This window comes from Doryrhamphus excisus, chromosome 14 (genome assembly GCF_030265055.1).
Source record: "Doryrhamphus excisus isolate RoL2022-K1 chromosome 14, RoL_Dexc_1.0, whole genome shotgun sequence".
Classification (NCBI taxonomy): Eukaryota; Metazoa; Chordata; class Actinopteri; order Syngnathiformes; family Syngnathidae; genus Doryrhamphus; species Doryrhamphus excisus.
This window is the reverse complement of record NC_080479.1, coordinates 12531067-12558152: the sequence shown is the minus strand read 5'-3', so window position 1 is coordinate 12558152 and position 27086 is coordinate 12531067. Positions and strand designations below refer to the sequence as shown.

The window sequence follows — 27086 nt, the reverse complement described above, 5'->3', positions numbered from 1 at the left end:
AGCATACCCGCGACCCCAGTTAGGATAAGCTACATAGAAAACGGTTTGCTATATATTCATTCATTCATTTTCTACTGCTTTTTCCTCATGAGGGTGCTGGAGCCTATCCCAGCTGTCTTTGGGCGAGAGGCGGGGTACACCCTGGACTGGTCGCTAGCCAATCACAGGGCACATATAGACAAACAACCATTCACACTCACATTCATACCTATGGACAATTTGGAGTGGCCAATTAACCTAGCATGTTTTTGGAATGTGGGAGGAAACCGGAGTACCCGGAGAAAACGCACGCATGCACGGGGAGAACATGCAAACTCCACACAGAGATGGCGAGGATGCCGAGGGTGGAATTGAACCCTGGTGTCCTAGCTGTGAGGTCTGCGCACTAACCACTAGACCACCGTGCCGCCTATTTTTGCTATATATCAATTATATTATTATTATAATTATATTTTGTGATGAAAATCAACCAACGATGAATGTTCTTGCATTTTTAAGGCAAGATTTTGACACAGCTATGTCCTTTGTAAATAATGTATACATGGAAGTAGACTATTTGTGTGTGTGTGTGCGCACATTGTACGCATGCACTCAGTGACCAGAGCAAGCAGATGGGAAATAGAAACTGTTGAACCATATCATAGTGACAGCTATTATGACAGATGACTGCATCGTCTCAAAGAGGAAATCCCTTTCTCTACCTCTTGTGCCTTCTGAGCTCTGATTACTCTCACTGTCTGCCTCGCTGGCTTATGTTGGGGCGGTCAAAGGGTTGACTTTCACGATGTGAAAGATGGAAAAATAAACCCATTAAGTGCACAAGTAACACATCGAAACCTAAAATGTTAAACTGAGGTTTGTCATTTTTATTTTTTTCACTGGCTGTCCAATACAGCCGTGTATGTTCTTCAAGCTTAAAAATGTCATCCAGATTTAAATATTTGCTGAAAAACACAGCTTCTTTTGTTTTCACAGGTGATGCTAGAAGGAAAAAATGTTTACTGTCTCTGGGTAACCCCGTGGATCACACAAATCAAACGGAGGCATGTGGATATTCTTTGTAGAGAACACGTTGCTCTGCTGAATGTGCTCGCCTCCGCCTGTGATGTGTTGCCTGCTGACATTTTTGTCCATTTGCAACAGCAGCCAGGGGGCTGTTCATGCACCATGACAGTCCTGGGATTCTTTGAATGCCTCGCATGGATGCTCTGAAGATTCTGCGTGGTTGCCGTGGCGCTGGCGCATAGAGATTCATCTCTTTAAGACCACATAAGTTGATAAGATTGATTGATATTATTTCTTAATGTTATGTCCTGATTTATTAGCTGAATTAGTTCAAGGCTCGTTTGCCACTGATTGTGGTCATAAAAATGATATAGCGCGTGGAGAAATCGGGTGATTTTCCAAGAAGGGTAAAAATGTTACACCCGACATATGTAGATAGTCCGCGTTGTTGCTCTTTTTCTCCAACTGGGGTTATTTCTGGTGTTCAGTGAAAACATGAAAACATGCCAGTAAACAGACACCATTAAGTTGCCCTAAAATTACCTCCAGGCCGTGTGTGTGTGTGTGTGTGTGTGTGTGCATGAAGGATAAGATTAGAATCCAAATGATGTCCAAACCAGTTAGCGCTGCATCTGGCCAAGAAACCAAAATGGTAACAAGACAGAGATGCATACAAAGACCAAGATAAACGGAGAGCCGGTCTCTGAGACAGAATAGCACAAGGGAGCCACTCTCTCCTTGGTCGGGGCCTTAAATCTGCCTCCGGTGGTCCCTGAAAGTGCCCCTGTGCCAAATCAGCAGCGTAAAGCATGCCCCAAGGCATGGTCCACAACGACACCCAAACAGCAGAGCTGTCAAGCCATGAGCCAACACACTAAAACATGAGTGCAGCCGAACTGTTGGCTTTTATAGCCTACAACTCCTAGTCACAAGCCCTCTAATGCCCCATTTAACAAGCTGAAAATCCTCCATTTATTCGCCCTCCATCTCCCTTTAGGAGTTCTTCTATTGCCATTTACAAGGAAAGAAATACACTCATGTTAGCGTGAATGTTGTTAATGCACTGATGCGATGAAGGATTCATGAGGCTTTATATGTGCATGTAGGCATGTTTTCATAAGAATTTTATTCCACACAGCCATTTGATCATCACATGGTACTTGAAATGCACTGCACGACTGATCTGTAGCATTAATTACTCCTATACAATTTTGACGGAGATGTGGAATGATGTGTGGGACTATCAAATTAAATTCTTCCATCTACGTACTCTTTCTTTTTCAGTTCTTCATTTTTCTTTCTTGATTAGGTTTTTGCTTATTTGCTTGTACCTATTGTATATAAATGTATTTATTGGCATTTTAAAAAGTTGGAAAAATAGAGTCAAACACACAATGCAAAGAGAAAAAGCAGAAATATTACAAATAACTAGAAAGACCTGACTCTCCACTAGCTATGGATACCACCATTGTCACCTGCAGGAAACTATTTAAATGGGAGGCCAACAGGAAAGAAATACGGGAGTTTCCCTGGGAAAATCTGTGTATGTTAAAGGGGATTGATAATGTTCATCTTTCAACCCTTTGTGTTGAGTTGTGGTCTCCTATAGAGAAGCTACACACAATAACCCGCACAGAAAACCTGTTAGATCTTCCAGAATCGGCACCCATTCAGCCAAAATGGTCTGTTTTAATGTATTCCACCCACTGCCCGCCTCCGGGCATGTCCACTCCGCTGTGATTGGTCACAGTGTTTTCTAACAATGAACCATATAAGGAAGTCTGCCCTACTGTGACATCGCAAAGGAGCAGTTTTACCACACCTTTTGAAATCGGGCGTTTAGAGCCACACCAAACTTCTTTCAGGGCTCACATCCAAATGCACAAACCTCATTATCTGAAACTTTGAATGAGAATACAACTTTCTAACTACATTTATAAGCCGAAAAAGTGGAAAAAGCATCATAGGTTTCCTTTAAAGCTTAAAATATTTGCAGTTCTATGTTGTTATAAACTTTCTGAAAAGGAGTAGCAATTCTTGGTAATTTGTTCATGGTTATTATCTATTATCAATATTGAAACTAATATGATTGTACAGGTTTCTGGTGATTTCTTGTAAAACTGTAAACGAACAAGAGGAGGCGGCGCTAGAAGTCATAGCTCAAACAAAACAGATACAGCTGTTGGCCGGAGAGGTCCAAGGAGGATAAGGGTCACTCTCCCATCATGAGCACAGCGGAGTGGGATGAAGTCTTCATCAGCGTTACGCTCCACCAGTCACAGTTATGTGAAAGGGGCACCGCAGTTCCTCAGCATCCGTACACTCCCCCCGCACACACACACCCTCTATGGTGTCACTCATGGGGGCCGAAGAGACACAACAAGTGCTCCATCATGGCTATTAGCCACGGGGATCAGTCGCCTTAAACAACAGAGGATGGGTGTCCTCTTGCAGCTGATCATGTAACAGATGGATACCTTTGTTTTGTCTCAGACATATTGCACTCATAAACGTGTTGTCTTTCAGCTATGTCAGCCATGTCAACAGTTGTGTCGTGCTTACGGCGAGGTTCCGTTGAACCATTCTCAGGATTAAAAGAGACTAATTTAATACATAAAACAGTAACATGTTCATCTGAAGCAGAGCCACTTCCCTACATGGCTGTATTTTCCAGAGCAGGTTTTGTTTTCTTGCTTGATTGTGTTGGAATCTGTCCACCTTGAGGCACTTGGATTGCAAATACGCAGACAGCAGTCAGCGTCTCGGCGGTCCGACAAACCAACTGTCTCGGAGTAAAGAACATGCTTTGCAAGCCAAATTGTATTTTCCCCCCTTCAGACCCTCACGCCACACACTCTGCCATCTGTTTTCTCCGATAGTCAAGCATGGCAAATCAGGGGTCATCGTAATTAATACGCATGCTTGCTAAATTCTATACCGTTACACGCATGTAAATCCTGGTTGCCTCGGCATACCTAGACATAGTAATTGTCATACATAGGTGTGTCTCACCCTTCAGCAAACATTGTGTTGTATCTTCTCAAGGGGATATACAAGGAAAATGCTTTGGAGTAGCCAGTGTACAGCTTGTATAGCAGTATAGATTCACTATACACTGCATGGTATAGTAGTCCACTTTTCTCTGGTTCAGAATGTGACAGTGCATGTTGGAATTCATTCATTCATTCATTTTCTACCGCTTTTTCCTCACGAGGGTCACGGGGGGTGCTGGAGCCTATCCCAGCTGTCTATGGGCGAGAGGCGGGGTACACCCTGGACTGGTCGCTAGCCAATCACAGGGCACATATAGACAAACAACCATTCACACTCACATTCATACCTATGGACAATTTGGAGTCACCAATTAATTAACCTAGCATGTTTTTGGAATGTGGGAGGAAACCGGAATACCCGAAGAAAACCTGCGCATGCACGGGGAGAACATGCAAACTCCACACAGAGATGGCCGAGGGTGGAATTGAACCCTGGTCTCCTAGCTGTGAGGTATGCGCGCTAACCACTAGGCCGCCGTGCCGCCCTGTTGGAATTCATGTTTCCCAAAATGATCGGCAGCTCGTGCAGCCATCGCCACCTAGCTTGACTGTAGGCTAGATTATCTTGGTATTCACTTGTGTTGCCAGCAATGTAGACTTCATTATAATGGCTTTGTGTGGAGTCATTACCAGCGGACAGTACATACAGTATGTCACAAAAGTGAGTACACCCTTCACATTTCTGCAAATATTTTATTATATCTTTTCATGGGACAACACTGAAGAAATGAAACTTTGCTACAATGTAAAGTAGTCAGTGTACAGCTTGTATAACAGTGTAAATTTACTGTCCCCTCAAAATAACTCAATACACAGACCTTAATGTCTAAACTGCAGGCAACAAAAGTGAATACACCCCTAAGTGAAAATGTCCAAATTGGGCCAAAAGTGTCAATATTTTGTGTGGCCACCATTATTTTCCAGCACTGCCTTAACCCTCTTGGGCATGGAGTTCACCAGAGCTTCACAGGTTGCCACTGGAATCCTCTTCCACTCCTCCATGACGACATCACAGAGCTGGTGGATGTTAGAGACTTTGTGCTCCTTCACCTTCAGTTTGAGGATGCCCCACAGATGCTCAATAGGATTTAGGTCCGGACACATGCTTGGCCAGTCCATCACATTCACCCTTAACTTCTTTAGCAAAGCAGTGGTTGTCTTGGAGGTGTGTTTGGGGTCGTTGTCATGTTGGAATACTGCCCTGCGGCCCAGTTTCCGAAGGGAGGGGATCATGCTCTGCTTCAGGATGTCACAGTACATGTTGGCATTCATGGTTCCCTCAATGAACTGTAGCTCCCCAGTGCCGGCAGCACTCATGCAGCCCCAGACCATGACACTCCCACCACCATGTTTGACTGTAGGTAAAACACACTCGTCTTTGTACTCCTCACCTGGTTTCCGCCACACACGCTTGACACCATCTGAACCAAATAAGCTTATCTTGGTCTCATCAGACCACAGGACATGGTTCCAGTAATCCATGTCTTCAGTCTGCTTATCTTCAGCAAACTGTTTGCGGGCTTTCTTATGCATCATCTTTAGAAGAGGCTTCTTTCTGGGATGACAGCCATGCAGACCAATTTGATGCAGAGTGCGACGTATGGTCTGAGCACTGACAGGTTGACCACCCATCCCTTCAACCTCTGCAGCAATGCTGGCAGCACTCAGGCGTCTATTTTCCAAAGACAACCTCTGGATATGACGCTGGGCACGTGCACTCAACTTCTTTGGTCGACCATGGCGAGGCCTGTTCTGAGTGGAACCTGTGATGTTAAACCGCTGTATGGTCTTGGCCATGCTGCTGCTCAGTTTCAGAGTGTTGGCAATCTTCTTATAGCCTAAGCCATCTTCGTGTAGCGCAACAATTCTTTTTTTCAGATCCTCAGAGAGTTCTTTGCCATGAGGTGCCATGTTAAACTTCCAGTGACCAGTATGAGAGAGTGTGAGAGTGATAAAACCAAATTTAACACACATGCTCCCCATTCCCACCTGAGACCTTGTAACACTAATGGGTCACATGACACTGGGGAAAGAAAATGGCTAATTGGGCCCAATTTGGACATTTTCACTTAGGGGTGTATTCACTTTTGTTGCCTGCAGTTTAGACATTAAGGTCTGTGTATTGAGTTATTTTGAAGGGACAGTAAATTTACACTGTTGTACAAGCTGTACACTGACTACTTTACATTGTAGCAAAGTTTCATTTCTTCAGTGTTGTCCCATGAAAAGATATAATAAAATATTTGCAGAAATGTGAGGGGTGTACTCACTTTTGTGACATACTGTATATACTCCTATACAAGCTGTACATTGACTACTCTAATGCAGGGCTGCGAGACCCACCATCGCCCCTTAAAGACAATTTCCGCAGATGAAGGTCGGGCAGATGTTTGGTCAGGCAAAGACCCGTGACCCACTGAAAACAACTCTGGGTCACGACGCATCAATTGAGAATTACTGCTTGAAAGTATACAATAAATACTAGAAAAGTAACTGTAGCCAACATGATCTCCTCCATGTTTCAGGTCACATGAGAGCAGCTTGCCCGGACATGGAGGCCTCAGAAATCCTTCTGCTGTGAAAGCGATCCACTCAGCCCACACAGAGGTGGGTAGCAATCGATGGGGATGCACACTGGGGCCCCTGGCGAGAGAGACCCAAGCCATCTGGATATGTTAGCGGGCTGACAGAGGAGGCCCACTGTGCAGGTATACAGCGAGGGTGGAATGGGCTGAGATTTTGCCAAGACTGGTGGTAACACACACAGAATCCTACACGCTCCTCACGATGGCAGAATGCCTCTGTAAACATCTGTCAGCCATTGCTTCCCCTCCTCCCCGCCTCCTTATACCTCAGCAATTCAGCATGCCCTTTGACCTCCAGCTGAAGAAAGAGCAACTGTGAGCTTGTACCAAAATCAAACATACAACTTCAGCTTGTATGTGGATGAATTAGGGGATTAATTGTTTTCTTAGAATTATTACGTGCATAAATCACACTCACTGGGGTTGTTGCATGTAATATTGATTGTGGAATTCAAAGTTTCTCTTTTTGTTTAGTTCATAAGGTTCGAGTCACTAGAAGGTTTGATCCACGATAATATAAACCCATCTGTAGACTATAGTACCAGAGACTGGACGACATAGACCAGAGACCCTGATCAGGCTCTCCCACCGCTTCCCCTCTGGAGCCTCAGGTTTCCCTTCCATGCTTCCCTCCTCCCCTGCTCCCAGCAAGCCTCCGCAGGCCTCTCTCCACACATCAATTATAGCCTATCCCCTGCAGCTCCGGCCCCTCCAATTTTTGACCCCAGGGGTGAGCGAGTCAGCGAGGTTAGAGGTTGTTCTCCCCGCAGCTCGCCCCGGCATCTCTCAGAAGTCTAGTGCAGCACTAACTGGACTGTCAGGCGGCATCAAGACCCCTTTCATTAGTCAACTGGGCACCCGTGCACCAAATAAGTTTGCATTTACACAAGTTATGTTTCCATGGGAAAAAAAACAGCCCCTAAAGACACCCATGTATTCTCCAAACGGTGTGGTGAACGCTCTATCAAAGGGAACAAGCCAAGTAAAACAGGAGTAACTCAAATTCACGACTTTAGTAAGTTTATACTTTCCATCACCGCTGTATTATTATCCAGTGTAAATCTTATCATCGGTCAATCTTTGGCGGGAATCCCCAAAAGCATCTTGTATTTCTCGGCTCTACAGCTGACACTAAATCTCCATTGCTACTCAGCACAGTGTCACAATGGGTCAATCTGTGCTGTGTATACATATTTTTGTATGTATTGAAAACTTCCCCACCAGATGGCGCTGTTTTTTTTTCTTATTCTTATCATGCATTTATATTTAATACAGAACAAGTATTCAAATGCAAATTGTGGATTATGTATTTGTCTCATAATCTTTAGCAGGCATGTCTGGCATATGTGATGGGCTATTTTATTGAGCCTTGTGAATTCTGCCTGGCAACAAATGAGCATGTTTATGCTTTGAGTTCAACTCTTATTTTAGTTGTTTGTTGCTAAAAAAAATAATCTTAGAAAATTTTCTTATTCTGTGGCCTACCTATTTTTTTTTACATATAAATGTGTTTACATATTTATAATTACTTTGACTAATATAAAAGTGTGGAGTACTGTAGTTACAAATAACAATAGGACTCAACCGGGTTAAACAACTGGTGTTTTTTTTTTTCTTTTTTAAAACCGTGTGGCACTCGACCTCGCGGAAGAGCCGCACTGTATTTCTGTCATGGTCCCCGGACCTGGCTGTGTCAATAGCAGACACATTATCTCTAATGGGAAGAGGAGACAGGGGGAGAGAGGCCGAGAGAGGCCGAGAGACACATCGAGACACATCGACGGTGTAGGAGAATGCTCCCGCTATCGATTAACGACAAGAGGCCCTCCACTCCACCCTCTCATGTCCAGACATCCAGGGTAATAAGGACCACTCTTCTTCACTAGCTACTCATCTTCTCCCCTCACCCCAGGTAGAAAGCCTTTTAATCAGCTCCCATGGGGATACATGCATATGATATGGGGGAATAAGGAGGGACAGTGTGAAGAGTCCATTAGTGAGGCAGACACAATAGCTGCAGCACGGACAGAATGAAATCTCCTCAAACGCAGCCGTGACAGCCCTCTCCTGATTAATATACGCATAAAATGGCCGGCCACATGCAACCCATTGGACACGTTTTCAGCCTCCTCTACCATTTTCAAAGAGACCCCTCTTTAAGGCCGTCAGTATTTATGTGTGTGCATGTGTGAGTCTGCGGTGGTAACGTTCCAAATTACCAGCACACATCATGCAAGGCTGTTTTTCTTCAGTCCGGACCATTTTCCTCTGTTTATGTAGGGCTTTTCTGTTTTCTTTTCCAAGAAGAGATGGCTGCCAGTCTCAGAAAGGCAGACCCATTTTATCAAGGAGGCCATCTCAGACTCATGACATCAAATCCAGAACTTGCTTCTCATGCTAAGAGAAAGAAAGGACAAGGAGTGGAAAAAAAGGAGTCCTGTCAGCACCGAGGCCCACTGTTAAGCCCTCCTTATTCTTTAGAGATGGGTGGAGAAGAAAATGTGGAGTACAGTTGCACAATATAGAAACTTGTACAGTGTCCATTCATGGAGAAGTAAAGCAGCACGTAGCATCATAGAGCATCAATTCTGCATCCAGGTCCAATTTGCTTTCTCAAAGGGTTTGTATTGTCGCCAAAAGCTGCACAATTCTGACCCCTAGTGGCTTTAAATTAAACTAAAACCCAAAGCTTCTGTGGTGACTGTGATAGCAACAGAAATAAAATAGTGGAGCCTTTTCCGCCTTTACATGATTTAGTTTTGTAATAAAATAGGGGTTCTACTTATTAAATAAAGCAGACAACTAGATTAAAATGGTTCACATTCCGCAGGGCCGTCTGCTTATTCTGCCAAGTATTAAAACAAATAATGTATTGAAAGAGAAATGAAATAAAGAAATACAATTTGATTCAACTAACAATCCGCTCACAATGAGCAAGATGTAAAACGGTCTATCTCCACTGCGGGGCGCTAAAGAGTATAGCAGAGGAGAGAGAGAGAGAGAGCAACGGTGCCTTCTTTGATTGGTTGATACATTGTGACGAAACCGAGGTTCTAAACCAATAGAGTGCAATGATGCGGATACTTGCGTGTCATTGGCCAAACCGTCCTGTCAATCAAGCACGGAAGAGGTCTGAAGGAAGCTAGGCGGCCAGTGTGATGTTTTGCTTTCTGGAGGACAGAGCTCCTCTACTGTGTCGCTTTACACACACACACACACACACACACACACACACACACACACACATCCATACACACTATAGACAAATACCTATATCAGAAAAATATATATGTGACAAATTTGACAATGGAAACGACCATTCTCAACTTATCGTTGAGCATGATAATTATACAAAAACATGTAGTTGTGTTATTTTAGAACTAATTTAGTGATACAAAATATAGATTTCCTGAAAGAATATATCTGTATAAATGTAAATATAAAATACACTTTTACATTTAATAGTGAAATTCGGTACGTCTTACTCTTTTTATTTTTTGCATTTATAATTATGATTCATTGACTGATTATTGTAAATATGGTTGTATTCTAAATAATGTTTCACGTATTAATTATTGTTTTATAAGTAGTTAGACTGTATTGTATAGTTATTCTGACACACGTAATATTTTTCAGATTGTTTAGTTTGTATTTTTGAATTATTCAGCAAGCTGGTGTATTTTAAAAATCTGAATTATAGACATGTCTTACCGTTTGACATAAAAAAAAATATATATATATACCAGACTTGCAAATTCACATGTTATGAAACATTCGAAACAGTGAACTAATCGATTAATCTCATTTAACCAGGCTCCAATCAATGTCAGGAGTGCCTGCTCAGACGTTTAGTGTGACTATTAAATCAAGTAGGCTACCAATCAATAGACTCGTTCTCAAATTGAATAGTTTTCATGCACTGCCCACTAAGTGTGCAAAAACTGCCTGATTACAACGTTAGATAATGAAAGCTACAATTTAGAACGTAAGCTGAAAATATTTTCCTGACGTTGTCAAAGTAGGGTTTAATTTGAAATAAATGAAATATAAAATTAAAGAAGGCGATTAACTAGGTTTAATATACATTAAAAACATTATTCCATTAGTGAAGGTTAAGTAAATAGTCCGGATGAAATATCCCCGTCTTTGGTTTGCTTGTGTGTTACCCATGAACCTTTGCGTGGATGCTTAAATGCACATGCGCAGTAAGATACACTTTTGCACGTGATATTCCACCAATCAGCTTCGACATGAGAGGAGCGTGAAGAGCTGATTTAAGGCTTTCCTCACCAATAAATCTGTCAGACCTTGACAAAGATGATTTAAATGTATTTCACGTCGTTATCAAAATACTTTTGGATTAATCAAGCGATTGTAAAACGGCAGCAGATCAACCGGATGAAATTATTCTTCCCGACGCGATTTGGAGTATTTTGGATGTTTTGGTTTTGTGGGACTATCAAGTTGGTGTAAAAGTGGACCGAAAATGTCTTACCAGTTTTGTTTTACATTTACAGATCGATTACGTGCATTAATCTTTTTATCATATTATTAAACTGCATTTATACTGATGCTATTTATTTATTGGTGAGTCTTTGCAGTTTTGCAGTTTTGTTGTTTTTTGTGGATATTATATGGTTTTAATTGTTCCATAATGAAGTCACAGTCTATTAGGTCAATATGACTATTGTTACGTTACCAGACATATTGTATACTTTGATGCTTTATTTGGTTATTGTAAATGTATAATTTTTCACGGTTTACAGACAGATTAAAAACACTAGGAGCAATTTCTGGTGTGGTTCTCCACTTTTTTGTCACTTATGCATAAATTACGAAATATAATGCAAAATATTCCTCAGGTCTCATTGCGTGTGGTCTAATGAAACAGTTTGATTTTAACTAAAATATACCGGGGCTTAATTGAACACAGAAAGTAACAATAATGTTTGGGTTTTTCTTGTGAGGAAAACTAGAACTGTGTACTACCCAATTTTAACACCAGGTGTCAGAGTTGAGCCAGTTCCCCAAGAAACACTATTCCTGCCCTGCAGCACAAGAGGAAACTTGTAGCTGGAAGCCAGTACTATTTCATTAGGTTTGCTTGCTTAGATCCAAAATAAATCAAAGCAACCAAGTAGTTTATGGGTATGATCAGTTTACAAGAGACAATGCAGTATGTGAAAATGGAAAACTGCTGCCCTGGATCTATTACATTACAACAGCTATAGTAAGTACACAATTACGATTTGGGTAGCAAACATCTCTGACGTGCATATACCTATGTAGTTTAAAATAATAAACTATATTGTTCCATGTTACAAACTATCATAATGATTGAATATGGTGTGGATCATATTTTGTGCTGTTCTCTATAAAAATACTAAAAAGAACACAGACTGCACAGTATTTGAACTATAAATGACTACTGTCAACTACAGTTCTCCAGAAATAAAAGTACCAACTAACTAGTATGGTTTTAAAAGCAAAACCCCCCAGTTACATAAGTTGTTTTGATGACGTCTGGAAACCAGTTGAGCAAGTCCAAGTTGTAATTCTAACGCTTACCAGTAGGCTAAAAATGGAAAAAAGCAGGTCAGTAGCACAAGCGTCTCAACAACTGCAGTCTGACTATGCAACTGACAAATCACCAAAAAAAGCCTATAATGCTTGTTTGAAATCACTCACTAGATATAATTAAATAATAGCCATTCAAATGTATTGAAAATCTTCCGGTGCGGTTTCTTGTCATTTTATGTAAATAGTATTATTTGTACTTTGTTTAGGGCGTATACAGGAAGTTGTCGGCTATATAGAAGACATGCCATTGGTTCATAATATGAGTGACAACACTGATGTCCAATCAGCTCATCAATGCCGTGCCCCAATCTGTGTTTGGTATGCAAATTGTGCAAGTTCCTTCTCTTGGTTATCCGCATTGAGCTTAACCGATACCTCACTTTATGTTACATTAATGACGTCTGGCGACTTTTGATACTTAAAGATCTCACAGAACGACACCCGGTCTACTACAAGGGATTGAAAGGTAGCGTTTCCGCTATGTTTGTTCCACGAGTATTCCGGTAACTGGTCATAAAGCTGTTAGCTAGTAGCCTAGCATAGCGTATGCTAGCCAGCGAGTTCGCCGGTACAGGCGGACCTCTTTGTCTGACAGGGGAAGGCGTGCTCTTTGTTAAGGCTTTTCCCTTTGTCCACTTGGAAAAGCGGAACTGTTAGGCCAGCATTACATAGTTATCCACAGTGCTAACGTATTTAGAAAATGCAAGTCGCGAAAAAATACTTCACAGAAGGCCTGATTCAGTTGACCATCTTGCTCAGTTTGGTTGGAGTTCGTGTGGACATCGACAGCTACTTAAGCGGCTACTATTCGCCGCTCATTGAAATTAACTTGGGTCCTAGCTCAGCCTACACCCAAACACCATTCCACAATTTGAGAGACACTCTTGGGGGATACACCGTGCACCCTAAATGCCCCGAATTGGATTATTTCTTTGCGAGTCGCCGGCTGTTAGACGAGGTTAGGACGCTTGGTTCTCCGCGGTTTCCCACACAGTTGAACGCATGGCTGGTGCACCAAGTGTCGGCCATTGACAAGTCTGACAGTGGGCAGCCCTCAACGAGCACCAGCACAGACACCGACACAGACCTTGACATCTCCGGGTTCGACCAAGCCAGTGATGACGGTCAGCACCTACTTGACAGCGACCAAGAGCTACAGCCAACATCTTCACCGGTGGGGCCATGTGTAGCTGGAGTCAACAGGGTTATAAAACAGGCAAGTGCATCCACAAAAGTGAGCATGTTGGCATCAAAAAGTGCAGAAATACTTATTTAGGGGACTGTAAGTGTCGATTTAGTTGCTATGCAACTTCATGTACATTGCATCATCTAACTTGGGGCCCAAAGTGCGGCCCGTGGGACGTTTTTTGGACCTGTGCATGTTCTAAAAACGTGAGCAATTTCTTATTAATTAGATGTTATTAGATATTACACTTACTTTCTAGTCTGTAACACACAATTATGTTCTCTGTGTTTTGTTACATAGTTATAAAGTGAGTACAGCAGCTGCTTTTATTTCAGAATGAAATAATTTAAAGACAAAGGAGGATCAGTCCTGACAATAACAACAATGCAGGGAGCAGAAGGTTCTGAAATGAAAGCTGTTTCAGGACATCTCAAGGCTGAAATTCAATTTGGATCTACTCGAGAGTAGTCAGTGTGCAGCTTGGAAAGGAGTGTAGATTTACTATCCACTGAAAATAATTTCTACCAAACACAATCGAGAACCAAAATCATTGTCAAGCATGGTGGTTCTGGCATCATGGTCTGAGGCTGCATGAGTGCAGCACACATTTGGTCGCTGTGGTTCATTGAGGGGAAACAGGATTTTTCATACATACTGTGACATTCTGAGGCGGCGCATGAGCCCCCTCCCTCGTGGTTCATAGAGCCATCGTGCTATTGTTAGCCTACAAAGTTAGCAACACGTTATGTAAGTATGTTCCCCCATCCAACAACTATGTTGCAATGTTTCCTGGAGAACAAGGAAGAATACATGAGTCACATTAGTTCTTTCTCTGACTCCTAACTGGTCTCGCTAGGTAGCCTCTGATCTTATAGAGAACCTAACAAACAAAAAAAGTTCCTATGGCACCCTCTACCAAGTGATATTAATTACATGCACTTTGTAGGACTGTCAATTCAAGTGATCCATTCTGTTTTTTAGACTAGAAAGGCAGTTATGTGTAATCATATCTCCTTTCTCCAGACTAAACCACCAGCTGTGGGCCTTGGGTGGTGGAGAAGTGGTGCTAAACACCTACACCCTGTCTGCTTACACAAATGCAGCAGCCCATACATGGATGCTACCCCCATCTGGACTACAGAGTGCAGCTGTTAATATGCAAAAGGCGGCAAAAATGACAAAACTACTTTCACTGTAGTGATCCCTTTGGCATGCTCAGGCAGAGCTTTGCGAGGAGTGGTTGAGCAGTGTGTCACACTTGAGCCTCTATCATTAACTAGGGCAGAGATGAGGTTTTCGCAACACGTGTTTATCACATATTGTAGAAAATGAATGAATGTATAAGATAACAACAATATTGTGTGTTTGACTGAGCTGGTAATTTAGATGTAAATGGAATAGCAACTGGTGGTTTTGTGTAATTGTAGAAATACTCTAATCCCATCTGTCGTACATACACCTGTTTATATACATTTCTACTGTCCCAGAATGGTCCCTCTGCAGTTGACAGGATAATGAGAAACGTTAAAAATTAAGGTTCCTTCTTGGGTTATAACAGCTGCTTTTGAGAATGAGTTTCCATCTTCGTAAAAAAAAATCAACTTAAACAGAACCTGAACAATTCAGAGTACTTCCAGCTAGCAACTTTATCGTTGGTTTTACTGCCCGACTTGTATTTTTTTAATCCTTTTAATCTCCCCTTTCCTAATCTTCACTCTTCACCATATGTCTCTCTTTGCCCTGCCAGGAGGAAGTTGACATTAAAGAGGAGGAGGAATCTGCTCCAGTCACTCAACTGGCACTCAGTTCCACTCTTGAACAAGAGGTATGGACCCCTCACCGTCATTTATTACTGTCGCAACCAGGGACGGTCCCATTGATCGGCTACCGATGGTGTTTCGTCAGAACGATGTGATCGGCATATGACAATAAATGCCTTTCAACATCGATCACAAAAGCCGATTAACCTAGTACTATTGCTGCCAACAGCGATCCTTTCATGCTGTGTTGTGTCCTACCCTAGCTATCCACTTGGGCAGTATTGTCCCCCCACTTTTCACACTGCGTGGACATGCCAGAACAACCTCAGTCATGTCTCATAGAACTTACTTGCCAACACATGCCACGAAAACTATCTTGTGGTAGTAAAAAAAACTCTAATTCAATATGGCGTTTGAAGAAAAACACTTGATGGAGTATGGTTCTATTATCATTCATGTCGAAGAACATAATGTGAGTCAGATCGTTGTAGGAAGAGGCTATAGTTTGGAATGTCTATCGCAATATGATTTCAGGCCATTTAGCCCAACCCTAATGTGAGGACTGTACTCATTTTTGTGAGCTACTGTAATTACTGTATTTAAGTGTATTTATGTTCTCCCAATAGAGTGTGTTTGAAGGCATCACTTCACTGTCAGACCCAGCACGACAGCCCCCTCCCACAACTGACTTTGAGCAGCACTGGAGCAGCTTTCTGTCAATGCCTGTTGCTGACCTTGAAGTAAGTTGTCATCTCTTATGTCATGATTGCAAATGGCTTTTATCCCAGTAGTCTAGACACAAAGTCAAAATGTGCTCCCTGTATAGGACTTGGACTCCCTTGTTACTGAGCCTTTGTCAGACCTCGACACAGACGTCACAAGCGGCATCAGCCTGGATGCCACATTGCTGGATGCCATGGTAACCAGCAGCAGCGCTTTTGATGCCAGGCAGCAGCGTTCCTTATTCCGACAGGAATCCACCAGCTCCTCCCGCTCAGACGCTTCACCGGGGATGGCTCTGGGTCTGGCAGCGCTACCCTTTGCATCGGTGTGTAGTTTAACTGGCGGCGTGTCCTCGCAGAACTCGCTGGGCGACTGCCTGGACGAGGCCGTCTTTGACCAGATCAATCAACTGGGTTTGGAGGGCTTGGACACCATTGACTCCCAGCTGATGGGCACATTGGGTGTCTTCCAACCACATGTCCTTGAGGATTTGGACTCTGACTCTGGTCTCTCTTTGGAGAGCAGCTCTGGCGGCCCAGTCTCCCCAGGTTGGTTTATGTTTCTTATCCAATCCGTGTCATTTGTAGGCCTGGTTTGCCGATCCAGTATCGATTTCCAATACCAGCTTACCAGAAATACCACCCACTACCACCTGTGGAGATTTCTGATTCATACATGTCTGTGCTGTGCAGTCAGCCAATGTGGCTAGAACAATATCAGCAAATGTAGCCAAAAGAATATCTGCTAACCGACTCCACACATGCACTGCAGTCATCTCCCTCACAAACACTGAACACACACAAACGCTTGGCCTGATGCATTCACTTCCACACAAAACGTGAGGGTCGTTACAATATCATACTTTGTAGAGAGTTTATTGCAACCTCATAAAATCAAGAATTGCTTGTTGGTGTTTGGTGCTGGATGTGTGAGCTAATTAATTAATGAATACTTTGCTGATCAGGCTCATCTGAGATGTCCTCGTCATCGAGTTCATACTGTGAAGATGAATGTGGAGCCACAGGCTACAGCAGCGAGGTGGAGTCGCTCCCATCTAAAGGCATTATAGACCGTGATGCCCTGTGGCCACCTGTGGATGTGAGTGAGCGCGTGTGGCACGACCACAGCTACTCATCTCCAGCCTTCTTCAACCAGCCCACAGTCACTCTCCCCCACAAAGGCATCAAGGAGGAGCCCCTGAGTGATGACGAAGGGCCTAGTCTAGAGGAGCAGGAACTGAGTCGAGACGAACTGCGTGCCCGCGCTATGTGCATCCCGTTTTCCGTCCTGCAAATCGTCAACATGCCCGTGGATGAGTTCCTGGACATCGTCGACGGGCACGGCTTCTCCCCTGAGCAGGTGACCCTCCTCAGGGATATCCGACGGCGGGGGAAGAACAAGTTGGCTGCGCAGAACTGCCGCAAACGCAAACTAGATGCCATCACGGGGCTTCAGGAGGAGGTGGAGCGACTTCAAGCTCAAAGGGACACGCTGCTGTGGGAGAAGCAAATCACGGCCAAGACGATGGGGGCCGTGGGGCAGCAGATACAACAGCTCACCAGAGACGTCCTCGCTCGGCTCAGAGATGATTCAGGACAGCCCCTGAACCCAGACAGATTCACCCTGCAGTGCGGGACCAATGGGAGGGTCGTAGTTCAGCCTGTAAGAAGGCCTGCTGTCTCCACATCGCGCAGCAATAAAACGGACAAGAGAAAGAAGGGCAAAAAGCAGTGATGCAGTATTTCTTGCTTAATCCTAAGCCTTTTTTTGGTGGACTTTCTTGCCTTTCTCTGGCTGCGGGATCTCCTCTTACGGAGACTCTTAAGTGTGTGTGTGTGTGTGTTTTGAACCACTGCTGTTGGGAGTCTAAACCAGCTAAAGCTGCCAAAAAAATAAAACACACAAAAAGAGTAAATGGAAAAGTAGATCAAGATGACGTGAGGAAAACAAATGTAGCTTACACACTGGACATCCTTTTTCCTTTGAGATGGACACCTGGGGTGTTGAAAAGAACAACTTTATGTGATGCAACGTCTCTTTACTTGCCTGTAAACTTTCAGATTAATCACATTAATCAGAAATCTATCAGGCGTGTTTATGCATCAGCATGGCCAGCGAAGATATTGTTGGAGTCTTGTTAGTTTTATTGTATCCTCCCAATGTACCTACAATACAAGCAGGTGGTTAAAAGCTGTATTTATTGATCAAAGTTCCTGAAATGCTTATTATATGCATCAAAAACTGTCAATGACAGTGTATTTTTCTTTCCATTATAGCAACTTTATCCTAAAGTGACAAACGGAACATTACGCATCTAAGGTTTACAGATTTATTTCAAATGTTTGAAAGTGTATCGCTGTGTAGAAGTTTAAATGAATGGATTGTGTTCTTGTGTCTTGATGACATACAGTATACCAATGATTAAACTGACAAGGCCTTACGTTGCATTGGATGTTTTGTTATTGTGTGAGTACATGATCCACTATTTATCATGAATTGGTTTAAAGCCCATCCACTTCATAGTACGGCAAGATTGTTTTCTACCTCACGCTGAAATTCTTTTTAAAACTTATTAGAGTTGGGGGGGTGTGGGACTAACCATTTGAAGTGCACAGTTTGTATCACTCCATTGGTGAAATGTCCCCGAATGGACCTAAAATCACCCAGTTGAAAATATAATACAATCATGTTTTTGTATGTTTGGGATTATTTGGAAACATTGTTGAGGTTGCTGTGCTTTTTCGTGCATTCTGCTCTATTTAGTCCTCTAAACTAGGGAACTCAATTGAGAGGCTTGCACAAAGTAGTTTCATGAAGTATTTTATAGTTTCTTATTTATCTGGTGTGACTGAGTTTCCTTTTTATATATATATTTTTTTTCTATTTGTTGCTGGGGCAAATGTTATTGATTGCATGATGTTGATAGTTTGCTTTCTGCTTGGGAGCTGAAGATGTTTACTGATTGTGATTTTTTTTTTTCTGATTAAAAACAATTTATGTCTCATTCTGTCCTCGATAATATTTGTGATATCACAGCTACTTTTCAAACCAGCTAAGATAATTATTACTAGTAAGATTAATTAATTAAAACAGCCTGTACCTCAGCCTTGTGCTATGTGTGACAAAAACTGTAGCATTAGTACCAGAGGTGGGAGACAAGTCAAGCTTAAAATTACAACTAAGGCGTTCTCCATTCAAAACCATAGGAATATAGGACAAAGTTTCTTTACTTTTGCAGTAAACTAATAAACACTGTTAAGTATTTATAATCTCAAATGCAATGTAACATCTATGACATGTAACATCTATCACATTTGACAAATACAATGATTGAATTTTGAAATGTGTGAGCGTGTCACAACACTGACAATGTGCAGAGGAGCCAAAAGAAATTAGTTGCAGGCCTAAAATGGCGCTTGGCCACATCACAGGCACACATCAGTGTTAATCTTGTTTACTGTGCTTCAAGTGTAGATATTGGTATTTTATAGTTATTTGTTAATAGAGCCTTCAAAGTCTTCTTTCAACCGTTCAAATATAGGCTACTATTAATACAAACGCTAGGTAGGTATTTCATTTGTTTTGTCAACGTACTTTATTTGTAAATACTGTAATATAAATTGTTTCAACTAATAACGTGTCCTCCATTTAAAAACATAGGAACAAAAAAGGGAATCCCTTCTGTCGATACTACTTTATACTATCACACATTTTCATAAAAGACAAAGATTATTTTTTGCAAGGTTCTTTACTTTTGCAGCAAACTAATAAATTGCTCATTTTCAAAACATCTATGACGTAGCTTCCCGGAAGTCAAGAGCAAAGCGCCTTGTCCTCACAGGCTTCCGTAGAAGGCCACAAACTAGCTTTTGGCGCCTGTGCTTTGCTAGTACGGATAAAGACGCCGACCGCGTGTTGCCGTGGAGTCGCCGTGCAAGCCAACTGAGTTTCTAATTGGACTCAAAAGGTGAATATTCATATTTAATCCAAGTAGACTGTATTTACCGCGATGCTTTACTTTAAACCGCGCTTTTCTTGGAGGATACTTGTACGACGGCGTGTGCTCCAAGTCACCCTCCAAGTTAGCGGTGTGTGTATTTGTGCTCGTAGTTAAGGGTTTGAGGATGCATGGAGCGTCCTGTTCTCATTTGGCTTAAAAAAAACACATTTGAGCACTCTTCCCACGTCGAGCCTTATAGCGTCTGCATTAAAGTGTTGTGTTTCTTGTTTTGTTCGGCTATGGGTCAGTGTTGTATTGAATGGGCCACCGACCGCCGTAGTATGTAAACTTCAGAAAGCGTAATGATAAACAACCTCAAAGTGTGGGTCTCAAACAACCATGCAACAGTGAGATTATAAAGAAACTTACTTAAAGAACATTGTTCTAGTACGATATGGACGTGGTGTGTCCATTATTGTGATGAAGGTTTTCCTCATCTCAGTGTTAAATAGGCTAAGCTGGTCTAGACTAACATTTGTAACATTCAGTTTGATTGCAAGAGGAAAGATGCTAACACTTGAAATCTTTCATGTGTATTATCTCTTTTTAATAGAGCACAACATGGGCAAGAAGCAGAATACCAAAAGTAGGAAGGATTCACAGGGGGGGCAGGGCACACAAGAGGAACCTGAGGAATTTGTGGTGGAAAAAGTTCTGGACCAGCGTATTGTGAATGGGAAAGTGGAGTTCTTCCTCAAATGGAAAGGATTTACAGAGTGAGTTTCCTTGGGATATCTGCCCCCTCCCCAGCGGAGGTCACAGTGCTACCCTGTTATGGGGTTGTGCTGTATTTTATTTCTCTAGTTGCATGAAGACCCTGCAGATTTGCATTCAATGAGGTGCTAAAGCAAAGTTTGAAGTTTCATATGCTGAAGTTCATATAAAGAGTTGATTTAATTTAAAAAAAAATCCTCACTTTTGCTAATCTAGAGCTGATAATACCTGGGAGCCGGAGGAGAACTTGGATTGCCCGGAACTAATCAACGCTTTTCTGGAATCTCAGAAGAACATAAAGGAGAAACCCGCCACTCTAAAGAGAAAGGCTTCGACAGACGAGACAGAAATGGATGCTAAAAAGAAAGATGCTGTGAGTAGTGAGGGAAAAATGAGATAATGAAACCAATGTAACTCCTGTAAAACATTTTTTTAGACAAACATATTTATAAAACAGAATGCACATGAGCACAGTCTTGGAACCATGCAGCAAGATCATACTATTTGAAGAATCTGCTAAGGGGACAGAGCTATCAAGCATACAGCTTGGAGAGCCTTGCAAATACTAAACCATACTATTTATATACTGTACAATGCTAACCCGAGTGCCATCATATGGATATATTATATTTACAGTCTGATAAACCAAGAGGCTTTGCAAGAAACCTTGACCCAGAGAGGATCATCGGTGCAACAGACAGCAGCGGAGAGTTAATGTTCTTGATGAAATGGTGAGTCGTGTATATTACTTATATTTAACATATAGATGCGTAGCCCTACATAGAATTGGATCCACATTAACTCACCTCCGTAAGCAGTCTCTTCTGGGGTTGTGAAAGATAAACTGATGCGACTGGGTATCCAGTTTGACAAGCAAGAGGTACCAGCCTCCTGGATTTTTAGTCAAATCCATTGTAGGGACATAAACCGAAAGAGCCCTCTAGACATGAAATAGCACCCCTATAATCAACTTTACACTCGTATAATCCAATCTAGTAGACATAAGAGTAACCACTTTTCTGCATCCATTCACGGCACTATGGTCGTCATTGTAATTCTCACGAGATTACGTCGAGACTCACAAAAGACTTTACACAATGTTGTTTGTACAATGTTGGTTCCACCTCCAACTTACAGTGCCACTTTTGCAACCTCTGAAAGCCAGTCTCATTTGTTACTTTTTTCACAATTTCTATGACAACTTGTTTAAGTAGTAACATTGTCTCCTTTTGTCGCTGCAGGAAAAACTCTGACGAAGCAGACCTGGTCCCAGCCCGGGAGGCCAACACCAAGTGCCCTCAAGTGGTCATTGCCTTCTATGAGGAGAGACTAACGTGGCATTCCTGCCCAGAGGATGAAGCCCAGTAGTAGTGCACTGTGGGCCTCCCTCCACCTTAAACCACCTGAGCTCCCTTTTTCCTCAGGACTGACTCTCCTTTGTTGACCTAGCCTTATAGTTTTAGCTGTCATAGTTACTTGTTTTACCTTTCCAGAATGTTCCGCTTGCATAGCAAGGCCGCATAGGAGAGTACCGATGTTCCATATGATGGTTACGTTATCAAAATAAGTCTTCAGGTTTTGATGATGGTAACATCATCAATTCTGCTGCATCCTGTCTTCATCCCAGAGTCATTCATGGTGTGGAGTGTGGTTGTGTTGGCCCAACTTGTTTTCAACATGTCATTCAAAAGGTGTCCATTTTTCTTGGTCCCCAAATGTTTTTTTCCACTATGTCTATGTAATATTTTGTGTAAATATTGCTTTGATTCAAATAAAGTTTTTTGACCAAATCATCTCCATTGCCTCTTATTGTAGATGTTGTAGAAACTTTAGAAACTGGCTTGAAGATCACATTTTTTCAATGTAAAATCAGCAACTAACTACTTGTTTTGTCTTTTGTCTAGTCATTTTAAAAGTTCCTTCGATACGAAGTGATTGTGGGCTAAAAGGTATGGTTTTAATCACACACAGCACAATATAATACTTGCATGTAAAGGTTTGCACATAACATGATTGGGTCACACCTCTAGTCAGTGCAGCCACCTCATCTCATTTTTTGACATTAATAGACAGGGGTACAATATACTGTATTATAACTACGTTGTTTGCGTTAGAGTTGGTCTGCATAACCTCTATGAAGTGTTCTCATTAGATTATTATATTTATTTACGTGCGCAAGTCTGAATCTTTGTAATGAATATCTTTCCTGAAATAGGTACACATCAAACAACAGTCTTTTGAAAGCTCCCAACTCCACCCACAACCCGCCCACCCACTGTATGCAAATGTGGTGATCTTGTGGTAAGAAGTGAGTGTTTACTTGGCATCCGTGTGCTGAGCTGCCCTTCCTGGTTGGACAGATTGTGCAGTCATTTAAATAGCATTGGTAAGTGATTTTACTTCTTTAATTTGGAGGTGTGTCTTTAACAGGTGGTGGAGATGATTTCATGTAAAAAGAGTGCAGTCCATGTTGCTCTGAGTTGTGACAGTCAATACAGTATGTAAACTATTGTTTGCGGAATTTAAATTTTGGTATTCTTCCCATGCAATTCTCATTTATTTGAATGCTTGTGTACTGTGTTTTTACCCTATCAGTGTTTATATATTTGTTGTGTGTCACCAGACAAATGAGTGCCCCTCTGAGGTCCAACATCATCATCACATGAGGTTATTTGCATATACTGTAAGTCGTTCTATTGAGCTTGCTGCATTTGTCAGTAAGAAAAATCACACAGATAATATACTGCAATATTTTTAAGCAGTTTTGTTTTTGATGCAATATTATGACTCAATCTTAGTAAAAAAAAAGGCTATGTGTTGTTAGCATCAACTTTTAATTTTTGTCCCAACCTGACACCTTTTTGGTCTTTCACCCTATTTTCTATTGAATTTGCCACTGGCCAATAAAAAAAGAGCCGCGGTGCACACACGGCCTCGGGCCGCATGATGGACACCCCTGTACTTTTTTGTTGGGCAAACCTCAGCAAATCGCTGGAATTCCAGTGAAATTAGACTCACCTCCCGCTACTGCGCATGCGTGTGCAAAAAAAAAAAAGAAAAAACAAGCTGTTTTCCGTCTGTTGACAAAATAATACAATGTGTAGTTAAGCATTGCTAGATCTCGCGAGGTTATGTAATTTCAGGACTTTGAAGAAATCAGCTAAATGTATTAATTTCTGCACCTATTAGTTAATGTTTTGGTGTTTTATAACTGTCTATTCGAGTCCCCGCCCCCCGGTCTGACCAGGTGGTAGCATTTTAATTAATCCCTCCCTGTCAATTTGCTAGCAGGTGTGCCGTTTGTGAGCAGCACAGTCAGCCATTTTTGTGTAGTCAGGCAACACAATACCATTATATATGTAGTAATAGTAGTAGTCGTCATTACTACTTATTTTTTTTATTCATCGTTAGTTTTTGTGACTTATTTTTTTATATACTGCGAGTGGCGTTTATGTGGGGTGGGGGCAGAGGCGTGAACAAGTTTGTTTAAGAGCCACATACACAAACAGTAGCACACAAACAGTGGAGCTGTGCTAACAAGGTGCAGAAGTGAACGGTAGGGGTGATTTATGTCATTAATGATTCATATTACCGACACAACTATTATTGTAACAGAAGTTTATGTCCGGCACGCCGGGTTAATATTTTGTTTTAAAAGTTTTCTTGTCAACTAGTTCCCCATGACATACTGTTAGCTTAGCTGAATGTGTTTTTTAACCATTAACTTGATATTCCCAAGTGAATACAATTGGCACGAACATAACATCTGTGTAAATTTCCTGTTTTTTCTATTGGACTGATCCTAAAGAAGTAAGAGAAAATAATCACTGGACGTTTCTAAGTGTGAATATATTGTTCTGGAACTATATGATGTATTGTATGTAACTCTTTAATGTATGAATTGATGCATCATTCCATGGGGTAAAATCATACAGGCTGGAGAGAAAAGTGTAGATTTTTGAAAGGCTTAGATTTTGTGGACTCTATTTATTACCTCTGTCTGGATTTTTAAAAAGGAAAAAAAGAGTACCGACTCTTCAGCAGATGATGATGATTATGATAATAATAGGCTGTAGGCAACGGGTTTGTGTGCTGGCTTATGAGTTCATGTGACTTGAAGCAGCGTTTGGTTGACTGTGATGGAGCCTTTGGTCACAGCTTTATCTCCTCTCATTGATTTACTCTGGACTCAATTGTTGGATTATAATTGGTGTTGGAAGACAAAAAAAAACACAAGTCACATGGAAATATAACAATCTAAGTGAAAGGTTAAGTGCCATTGACATGGATTATGGTGTGCAGTTTTAGGTGGAATGCATTCTGTGTTGCACTGTAATAGATGCATTAATACTGCTGGTGGCCTGCATTAGTGCTGATTGTGTGCAAAAGAGGCTTTATTGTTTCTAATCCTGTTTTGCTGTTGTGCCCCTTTTTATTTGCCTTTATGCTTCTATTAGCTCAAATGTTGCACTTCCTGAGTCCTTAAGCTGTGCAAGTTCAGCAAATAATTGTGCTATTATGCTTAGAGTATAACAGTCTATAGAGGGTTGTTATAAGGTTAATCTCTGTGTTCTCATTGTGTAGGTTTCTATTATGGACAGTATGTTGGACAATCTCGCCAAAACTGTGAGTGACCACAACATAATTGATGCTTTTTTTCATATCCTACTGGAGCAGGGAGTTATTGATTTAAAAAAATATATATATTTTTGCAGGAGTTTATCAGTGTTAGTGTTCAAAACCCAAAGCCCCAAAAACAGGACCTCTGGCATGCTCACGTCGACTATGAAATCTGTGTACACGTGAGTAGCACTGAATTTCACACGTCCTCAATAAAATAATTTAAAGTAAGCATCCTAATCCTGCTGTGTATCTTGTCTTTCTGGTTGTTTTTAGACAAATAGTATGTGTTTCCGCAAGAAGGAGTCATGTGTGAGGAGACGTTACAGCGAGTTTGTTTGGCTGCGGCATCGTCTAGAACAAAACGCGCTCATCATGTACGTACATACAGCAGATATCACTGTGGACACTATTGATATCATAATATTGTTTTGGGACATGACAAAAAAATGTCACTTCATACATTGAATCCTTTGTGTTTTACAATAAAAAAAAGTGGATATTTGTCTTCCTCCCTGAAGAGAAGTACCTAAGTTGCCCCCCTGGAACCCATTCTTCAGCCTGAGGAACACACAACAGGTCAGCCAGAGGATGAAGGGCCTGCAGGAGTTTTTAGAAATGTGAGTCTCTCGTGTGTGTCAATTTCACATATAGGAGGCTAACCTCATGTACGATGGTTTCATTGCGTATCATTTCCTCTCTAGTGTTCTTCACACACCGTTGTTGTTGTCAGACAGTCGGCTCCATCTTTTCCTCCAGTCCGACCTCAGCGTTACAAAGATGGAAAAGTGTGCTCTTGGCAAGACCAGGTACACTGTGGCTGAGGCCATCCAGCGTTCAGGCGTCGGCTGCATCATGAGATTGGAGGACAAGGCCTCATTTGACTCTGACTATGAGAGGTATGTCAGCCTGGGAATGCTTTCTTTTTATTACAAACGTCAGCAATATGTCAGCAATTCTCTCTCTTCTTGTAGCAGCTCCTCTTCATCGTCCGTCTTGGGCTTAAGTGTGGACAGCACCTGTCGTGGAAGCCCCCTACCGTTCTATGAGTCATCCGGGTTGTTCAGTTGTCATTCGGAGTTGCCCACAAAATGGCTTAGCGAAGCCTGAGGAAGTGCATTTATGGACAAGAGAGACAAGTTCCCTTTTTTTTCGTCCATTGTATGCTCTTTTAAAAAAATGGTGTATGGTGTTTATTTTCTTAAAGTAAAAACTCTGTTATTTGAGCATGTACTTGGAAAGGATCAGTTTGTTTTAAAAAGAAATATACAGTAAAACTACATTTATAAATTCTTAATTATATCCTATGTTTATATTTTTATCTGCACTGAAGCTGAGGTTAGTTCGGTATGTTTTGAATAGAATTTTTTTTTTTATAGAGAAAAATTTATCAGAACACTTTTATGATCTGTTAAAGGATAAATAAACTCTTTTTGAAGAAAAGAAAAATGGGTATGAATATTCCCCTACTGCTGAGATGAGCCGTGCACCAAACAGCCCAGTAGAGGGAGTAGAGATATCACCACAGCCTTTGGAGGTAAAACACTGCCAATACACACTGTGATCCAATACAAAATTATCTTTCTAAATGTGGCTACTAATTTAACAGGATATATTGTTTGTGTGCAGTGCATTGTACTTGGAGCTGTTAATTATTTGCACCCCTCATGCCACTTGGTAAGGTGAAACCTCAGTATGACTATGCCATTTATTGTACAAAGTGTTGCCATGTAGCTTTTACTGTAAGATCATTTCACTTCCCTTTAAACCCACATCTGCAGGTTCTATTTTGTGAAAACCACGTCTACGCAGAGTATGCTGATTGGCGTCGGTGTGGTGACAAAATGAAGAGACCCACCA

The 27086-nt window shown here is 41.7% G+C and overlaps 3 protein-coding genes and 1 long non-coding RNA gene across 7 annotated transcripts in view; all 4 read left to right on the top strand.

The window, feature by feature from the left end:
• Nucleotides 1–10241, top strand: part of LOC131102296 (uncharacterized) — a 43756-nt gene extending 33515 nt beyond the window's left edge. For both annotated transcript variants that reach the window (XR_009119418.1, XR_009119419.1), the window contains one exon: nucleotides 6584–10241. This is a non-coding gene — a long non-coding RNA (uncharacterized LOC131102296). The remainder of the gene's footprint in view (nucleotides 1–6583) is intronic.
• A 2259-nt stretch (nucleotides 10242–12500) lies between these two features.
• Nucleotides 12501–18332, top strand: nfe2l3 (nfe2 like bZIP transcription factor 3). Its single transcript, XM_058047777.1, has 5 exons — nucleotides 12501–13439; nucleotides 15157–15234; nucleotides 15796–15909; nucleotides 15996–16440; nucleotides 16857–18332. Exons 1-5 carry the CDS (start codon nucleotides 12924–12926, stop codon nucleotides 17624–17626), a joined length of 1923 nt encoding a protein of 640 aa, XP_057903760.1. The 5' UTR covers nucleotides 12501–12923; the 3' UTR covers nucleotides 17627–18332.
• A 1358-nt stretch (nucleotides 18333–19690) lies between these two features.
• cbx3a (chromobox homolog 3a (HP1 gamma homolog, Drosophila)) lies at nucleotides 19691–22399 on the top strand. Its single transcript, XM_058047851.1, has 5 exons — nucleotides 19691–19859; nucleotides 20446–20608; nucleotides 20823–20979; nucleotides 21243–21337; nucleotides 21848–22399. Exons 2-5 carry the CDS (start codon nucleotides 20454–20456, stop codon nucleotides 21972–21974), a joined length of 534 nt encoding a protein of 177 aa, XP_057903834.1. The 5' UTR covers nucleotides 19691–19859; nucleotides 20446–20453; the 3' UTR covers nucleotides 21975–22399.
• Nucleotides 22400–23867: 1468 nt separating this feature from the next.
• Nucleotides 23868–26459, top strand: snx10a (sorting nexin 10a). 3 transcript variants are annotated; one of them, XM_058047847.1, is made up of 7 exons: nucleotides 23868–24162; nucleotides 25191–25232; nucleotides 25322–25408; nucleotides 25503–25603; nucleotides 25748–25846; nucleotides 25964–26125; nucleotides 26201–26459. In XM_058047847.1, the coding sequence occupies exons 2-7, from the start codon at nucleotides 25200–25202 to the stop codon at nucleotides 26334–26336; spliced, it is 618 nt and encodes a 205-aa protein (XP_057903830.1). In that variant the 5' UTR covers nucleotides 23868–24162; nucleotides 25191–25199; the 3' UTR covers nucleotides 26337–26459. The 3 variants fall into 3 exon arrangements, with proteins under 3 accessions (XP_057903830.1, XP_057903829.1, XP_057903828.1); XM_058047846.1 differs by having other exon boundaries at nucleotides 23869–24162; nucleotides 25931–26125; nucleotides 26204–26459; XM_058047845.1 differs by having other exon boundaries at nucleotides 23871–24162; nucleotides 25931–26125.
• The last annotated feature ends 627 nt before the right edge of the window (nucleotides 26460–27086 follow it).

What these genes read in the sequence shown, in the direction of transcription:
- nfe2l3 (XM_058047777.1), top strand. Translation starts at nt 12,924, where the DNA reads ATGCAAGTCGCGAAAAAATACTTCACAGAAGGCCTGATTCAGTTGACC. An exon ending in TCAACAGGGTTATAAAACAG is followed by an intron (nt 13,440 to 15,156) that starts GCAAGTGCATCC and finishes TTGCCCTGCCAG; the next exon opens with GAGGAAGTTGACATTAAAGA. An exon ending in TGCCTGTTGCTGACCTTGAA is followed by an intron (nt 15,910 to 15,995) that starts GTAAGTTGTCAT and finishes CTCCCTGTATAG; the next exon opens with GACTTGGACTCCCTTGTTAC.
- cbx3a (XM_058047851.1), top strand. Translation starts at nt 20,454, where the DNA reads ATGGGCAAGAAGCAGAATACCAAAAGTAGGAAGGATTCACAGGGGGGG. An exon ending in ATGCTAAAAAGAAAGATGCT is followed by an intron (nt 20,980 to 21,242) that starts GTGAGTAGTGAG and finishes TTATATTTACAG; the next exon opens with TCTGATAAACCAAGAGGCTT. An exon ending in TTAATGTTCTTGATGAAATG is followed by an intron (nt 21,338 to 21,847) that starts GTGAGTCGTGTA and finishes TTGTCGCTGCAG; the next exon opens with GAAAAACTCTGACGAAGCAG.
- snx10a (XM_058047845.1), top strand. Translation starts at nt 25,200, where the DNA reads ATGGACAGTATGTTGGACAATCTCGCCAAAACT. An exon ending in TGGACAATCTCGCCAAAACT is followed by an intron (nt 25,233 to 25,321) that starts GTGAGTGACCAC and finishes ATATTTTTGCAG; the next exon opens with GAGTTTATCAGTGTTAGTGT. An exon ending in CTGCAGGAGTTTTTAGAAAT is followed by an intron (nt 25,847 to 25,930) that starts GTGAGTCTCTCG and finishes TTTCCTCTCTAG; the next exon opens with TGTTCTTCACACACCGTTGT.